Genomic DNA, 6,138 nt, shown 5'->3' with positions numbered 1-6,138 from the left:
CGCGGTCAAAGGCGGCCATGTCTACGACGCAGGTAACCGATTTAATTCTTGCTCTTTATCCGGAAGTTTTGTCCTTTTTTCCCCTGGTTGGTGGGATCTCTTTGTCTGGTTCTGGGAGCGATCAGCTGCTTTGTTCTCTAGCGATTACATACCGCCATGACGTGATAGCTATGGTACGTACTTGATACGATGTTCTTCTGTTCGTCGAGCAAAGATATACTACTAGTAAGAAAGATCAGGCTCAGATAGTTGAGGATCAGATGAATTTTGCTCAGTATTACCACTTTTAAGGATCCTGTCCTTGCTAGCAGTGTGATTGCCAGCTCTCACAAGATTGTGCAGCACGGAACTTCCTCTGCATCGAATTGGGCTTTCTTTCTTGGTTCCTGATTGAGAATTGACCAATCAAGGAAGCCTATTGAATTTAACCTTGCTTGTCGATGTCCTAATCTTGAACAGCTATTGCCATGGCAGCATATATATGAGCTTGGGCTTGTGTCTTTTAACTCTTTATATGGGTGGGTAAGCAAAAGGTGTTCTTTGTTCTATTGCGAGATAATAATCCCCTTCAAACCAATGGTTTTTGCTGCTTATCTTTTGCTGCAAGTTGTGCTCTGCAATTCATTATAGTAATTCTGACTGGCAGGTGAAATTTTTCTGACCATTGTGACATAACTGAAGAAACACATGTGGTAAATACATAGAGGCATGAATCAAGCCTTTGTTCCTTCAGTTCAAGGAGCAAAACACATCTAATTCTGTTGCTTTCTGCTGTGACGCTCATCATTGACATTTTGCCTAAGCTTACCTGGCAGTATAAGAAACATATTCATGATACCTCAATTCAACTGGTTGGATTATTTTTTCCTTAATAAAAGCTGAGGATAAGTATGCCTAGTATATAATACTCTTGGTCTTGGGTAGTTGGGCATATGTCCATCTACTTTGTTAACCAGTTTGGATACGTGGGGAAGTCCAAGACCTAATAAATATAAGCATCGCCGAATATATTTTATCCTAGCTTACACATTTGAGCGTAATCTGGGTGCAGCATATTGCACTTCAGAGGGCACTATAACCATGCTATCCACTTCGTATACTCCAGTAGTAAATTTCCAGTTTGGGGTGAAATGCTCAACCATATTCCCCCTTCCATGGCAGCGGAGACGAGATACCTAAACTCTAGCAATCGAGATCTTGCAGATCATTTTCAGGGGAAGCTTGGTGACGAAAATGGTGTTGACTCATCAATTGAGAAGAAAATATCACCCAAGCTACTTGAATTCACTTTCCAAGAGCTGAAATCTGCCACTGTTAACTTCAGACCAGACAGTATTCTCGGAGAAGGTGGATTTGGGTATGTGTTCAAGGGGTGGATTGAGCCAAACAGTACAGCTCCTGCAAAACCTGGCACTGGTCTGACTGTAGCTGTCAAAAGTCTGAAGGAAAATGCTCTTCAAGGTCATAGAGAATGGGTGGTAAGTAATACAAACCTCTTAAGTCCTAAATTTCTTTCTTTGGGTAGAGTTATAACTTCCAAAGAAATCAATTTGCAGGCGGAAGTTGACTTTCTGGGACAGCTGCATCACAAACATCTTGTTAAGCTGATTGGATACTGTATTGAGGATGACCAAAGGCTGCTTGTGTATGAATTCATGGCACGGGGAAGTCTAGAAAATCATCTTTTCAGAAGTGAGCAATCAACTACAAATATTACTATTGAATGTTGCTGTTTTTAGATTTAGTATTCCTACAGTGTGTGCTGAAACTTGGAAGGCTTTATTTTATTCTTATCTGGAGGAACTGTTTTCTGAAAGGAAACACATAATGACATCTGAATATTAGGATAATATCGTATCTGGAGGAATTCTGAAGTTCAACCTATCTAATATCTGAAAGGAAAATCAATAATTTTTTGCAAAGAGACAATAATCTAAAGGTGACCAGTTGCATGTTAATCTTTTTATCCCAAGGTGGTATGCATGCTTTACTATCTCTAGCTTGTTTTTTGCAGTTCAAACTCAGAACAATCATAACTTTTTTTAACTGTTATTTAGAACTCCAACTTCTGGTACAAATCCTTACAGGAACACTGGTCTGTGTGGGGTTTCTTCTACTTTAATTATTGCTTTTCATCCCTGCCTAGCTATGTTTACTTCGTTTTTTACTACGTGTGTGTTGTTTTGTCCCTTTTTATTCTCCTGTTATCTTATACTTTGTTTAATCTTGAAGGGACTCTTCCCCTACCTTGGCCGTGCAGGATGAAGGTTGTTCTTGGTGCTGCTAAAGGTCTAGCCTTCCTACATGTTGGTCCCAAACCAGTTATTTACAGGGATTTTAAGACATCAAATATTCTTATCGATGCGGTAATTCTATTGTCAATTTATTTTTCCCATGCTTACGTGTAGTATGTTGCTTTAACTGTGAAAGTTCTGTTTTTACAGGAGTACAATTCAAAACTTTCAGATTTTGGGCTCGCAAAAGCTGGTCCCCAAGGTGATAAAACCCATGTCTCTACTCGAGTTCTTGGCACCTATGGCTATGCTGCGCCCGAGTATGTAATGACAGGTACATGCATCGAGAATTCTTCAGCATGCAGTTACTAGTTGGTACTACTTTACTGGCTCTGATAATAGCCAAGAGAATGATAAGCTCTGTTTATACTCCCTCTGTTCCTAAATATATGACGTTTTGGTAGTTCAAATCGAACTACCAAAATGTCATATATTTAGGAATGGAGGGAGTAGTTGGTAGTTTCTTGCCTAGTTTCTTGGCTGTGATAGGAATTTTCAGTGACTAGTTGGTACTTTACAGCTTTTTTTCCCAGTTTCTTGAATGTGATAATATCCAAGAGAACAAAAACTCAGTTTAAGATTATTTGTTGTGGCAATAGACATGCCAAGTTTTATATCTCATATTAAGCACACTGTTCAGGCCACTTAACAACCAAGAGCGACGTATATAGCTTCGGAGTCGTGCTGCTGGAGGTGCTGACTGGCAGGAGATCAGTGGACAAGAAGCGACCTCCAGGGGAGCAGAACCTCGTTGCATGGGCGAGGCCGTATCTGAGCGACCGGCGAAGGCTCTATCAGCTCGTAGACCCTCGCCTGGGACTGAACTATTCCGTCAGAGGTGTTCAGAAGGTTGCCCAGATCTGCCACCACTGCCTCAACCGTGACAGCAAGTCGCGCCCGATGATGGACGAGGTTGTCAAGCATCTGACGCCGCTGCAGGACCTTAACGACATGGCCGCCGTGTCGTATAGGCCCCGGTCATCACCCCGTGGTGAGTGGTATATCTGAATCCACCCTGACTTTTCTTTTGACAAGAGTGAAAGTGAAGCTAACTGGGAATGTGCTCTCTTCTTCATGACAGGAAAGGCGCGGCGGTGATTGCCAGTCTGACACGAGAAAAACGGCATTTCTATGATTTCTTGGCATTGTTGGATGCTGGTCTTGTTTTAACTGTACAGAAAAAAAAAAGATTGGGCTCCATGTCCAACGAAAATTGGAGCTCTGACACCCATGTCTCGCTTAGATCAATCAGACTGTTTTTGCCTGTTGCCTGAGCGAATCGATGACATTGTCTGATTGTGATATGTTGTAATAATAATGAGTTAATATCTGATTGGTGTGTGAGAATGGTTTGGCCTGGTAGCGGTGTATGCTAGTGTCATCCCAGTGGTCTAGTTCATAGGGGGAAAAATGGTTGCTGCTGTGATTTCTGAACCTGCTGCTTTGGGTGCTTATGAATGTGTTTGGTTGTAGGGCTATCCTCCCAGGACAGGGATAGTCCCTTTTTGGTGTGTTTGTCACCCATTTGGATCTGAGGCAAGGAAGGGTAGGGGCAGCCAGATGGTCTGAATATCCGTCAAAAACAGGGCTACGGTCAGCCGCGAAAAAGTGGCGGGTGGCAGCAACCACCCTGCACACGAGCTTACTTCCCCCATTCGGCCATTCTCCTCTCTCCCTCCACCCAGTTCATTCTCTACTCATGCCCTCTTCTCCTTTGCGTCCGTTCTCTACCTCTCCAGCAATCGAGTGTGATGGCCGACCGTTGCGGAGGTTGCAGCTGGATCTCAAGGAGGGCGACGCGACTGTTGGATAACCAAGACAGTAACTATGGGTTGTTGGATAACCTCTTTTGATTACCATCAAAACATTGAACTATATGTTCTAGTGCTCTATGGAATGTTGAGCTATGAGTTGTATGTACTTGGGTTACCTATGGAGTGTTGAACTGTTATATGTCATGAAGTTCAAGTTTATTTTCTACTATTATTTTGGTATCTTGTTGGAATAGTTTTTTTTAAATTATTGGTGTACATTATATTGCCTCCGTTGGGAAATAACTGACGTGGTTTTAGCTCAAATTTTGAACTAAAACCACGTCAGTTATTTCCAAACGGAGGAAGTATTTTATTGCCTTGCATTGAAAAACAATGCCAAATTATGGAGGTAATCTCACCATGTCAATCAAAAAGGTCACCACAGTCCTTATCCATCACTCATCCTTCAAAGGCTCAAAGAAAACACTCCAATGGATATCCCCAACCATGTTTGTTGGGAATTTGCACACAATGACACTTGTGGTGAACTGACAAACTGCATCGAAAATAAAGTAATCTGAGGACCACATCATGTAGTAACTCAAGAATCGTTGCTTAGCACGGAAGGAAAAATATGCAGCAGCATATATGGAGGTAAAATAAGTTACTCATCACACAAGACGCTCCTCAGGCGAGTGTCTTGTGGCAGGAGTAACTTTCTGCACAGCAGCAAGTATCAACAAAGAAACACCAGATTTTTACGTGGAAAACCTACCAACTTGAGGGGGAAAATCATGGGCCGAAGCTACCCAAATCCTCTTCCACTATTATCAAATGTGGGATAGAATAAGTTGGTAGAATAAGTTCTTCTCTAGATAGCACTAGAGGATCTCATACATCACAATTTGTATCTTGGATGAACACAACAAGATTTAGGCTCAAGAGCTACGAATTGAAACAATCTCACCAAAGATAGTGAAACCACAACTTGAAGGAGACAAGGTAGCTGATCTGGACCATCACAACCTTGGGGAGGAGCTCCTTTTGCTTCTTCCTTCAGTCTTTCTCTCTTCACCTTTCTCACTTGGTTTTCTCTCTCTTCTTCTCCCTTGAGGATGAATAGATTTTTGTCACGCTTAGTGGTGGCTGTTGGATGGAGGATAAAGCATCCCATCCTCTCATGTACAAAGTCCAAAATGACCCTAGGTCATAACCCTAATGGGTACTGGGCTTTTGCGCCTCTTTGGGCTGCCTGAAAGGCTTCAAATATTCATCTCCTCATAGCCCAGATGAGAAGGATATCCCAATAATGTTTCATCCTTTGAACCAAACAAAACATGGGTTATCCTCAACCACTCACATAACACAAAATAGATATCCCTAGCCAATTGGTTGGGAATACTCACGATCACCCTAGCCCATCTCTCAAACCAAACGCATCCTAGGTTGGGGGCGAGTAGTGGAAAGGCTGCAAATCAGGAGATGCATGCATCTTGTCGGAGTAATGGGCCACGGGTAGCCTAACCCGAGTCCCTGAGCCTTTCAAGACATTGGGGCTGGCTGCGCCCCTCAAAGACATCAAGAAGAAGTGCCGCCTTCTGGTGGCCGGCTGTCCCGAGCGGCCAGCTGCCAGAAGGCGGCTAAGCTCTAGAAGGCGACTCCAACACGGGCCGACTTCTTGCAGGCGGCCTCCAGAGAGGCCGGCTCCTAGCAGTCGGCCCACGGCGCCCTCAGAGTCTGCGCTCCCATTAAGAAGACGAGACAGGGTGAGGCTACTGTGTAGCCCATCACCCCCATATCCAGGGTCGAGCGTGGCCACAGTGCTCCGTACAGGCGGAGATCTCTGCCCGTACGTGGCACTGTTGCCACTCCGTCCCTGACGTCCTTGCTGGCAGGGCAGAGCCCTGTTCCCACGACGACCTGTCGGTACGGCCTGCAGGCGGCGAGCCCTACTGGGCAGCGAGAGCCTAGAAGACGGCGAAAGCCTGACCAGTCGGACTTGAAGGAGGCCGGCTCCCAGCAGGCGGCCCGTTCCTTCCTCGAAGCCCGTGCACCATTAACCAAATGATACCCGTAGGGGCTACAATCAA

At 44.3% G+C, this 6,138-nt stretch overlaps 1 protein-coding gene across 1 annotated transcript; it reads left to right on the top strand.

The window, feature by feature from the left end:
- The first annotated feature begins 62 nt into the window (after positions 1 to 62).
- Positions 63 to 3,624, top strand: LOC125528045 (serine/threonine-protein kinase PBL36-like). The gene is made up of 6 exons (XM_048692562.1): positions 63 to 1,478; positions 1,557 to 1,692; positions 2,233 to 2,366; positions 2,445 to 2,568; positions 2,935 to 3,285; positions 3,376 to 3,624. Exons 1-6 carry the CDS (start codon positions 1,131 to 1,133, stop codon positions 3,390 to 3,392), a joined length of 1,110 nt encoding a protein of 369 aa, XP_048548519.1. The 5' UTR covers positions 63 to 1,130; the 3' UTR covers positions 3,393 to 3,624.
- The last annotated feature ends 2,514 nt before the right edge of the window (positions 3,625 to 6,138 follow it).

This window comes from Triticum urartu, unplaced genomic scaffold (genome assembly GCF_003073215.2).
Source record: "Triticum urartu cultivar G1812 unplaced genomic scaffold, Tu2.1 TuUngrouped_contig_4595, whole genome shotgun sequence".
NCBI lineage: Eukaryota > Viridiplantae > Streptophyta > Magnoliopsida > Poales > Poaceae > Triticum > Triticum urartu.
Note: the sequence above shows the minus strand (reverse complement) of the source record. Positions and strands in the feature narration are given on the sequence as shown.

Bases quoted from the DNA above. Each gene is read 5' to 3' on its own strand.
- LOC125528045 (XM_048692562.1), top strand. From the start codon at position 1,131: ATGCTCAACCATATTCCCCCTTCCATGGCAGCGGAGACGAGATACCTA. The intron at 1,479-1,556 runs GTAAGTAATACA...ATCAATTTGCAG, and splicing joins AAGGTCATAGAGAATGGGTG to GCGGAAGTTGACTTTCTGGG. The intron at 2,367-2,444 runs GTAATTCTATTG...CTGTTTTTACAG, and splicing joins CAAATATTCTTATCGATGCG to GAGTACAATTCAAAACTTTC.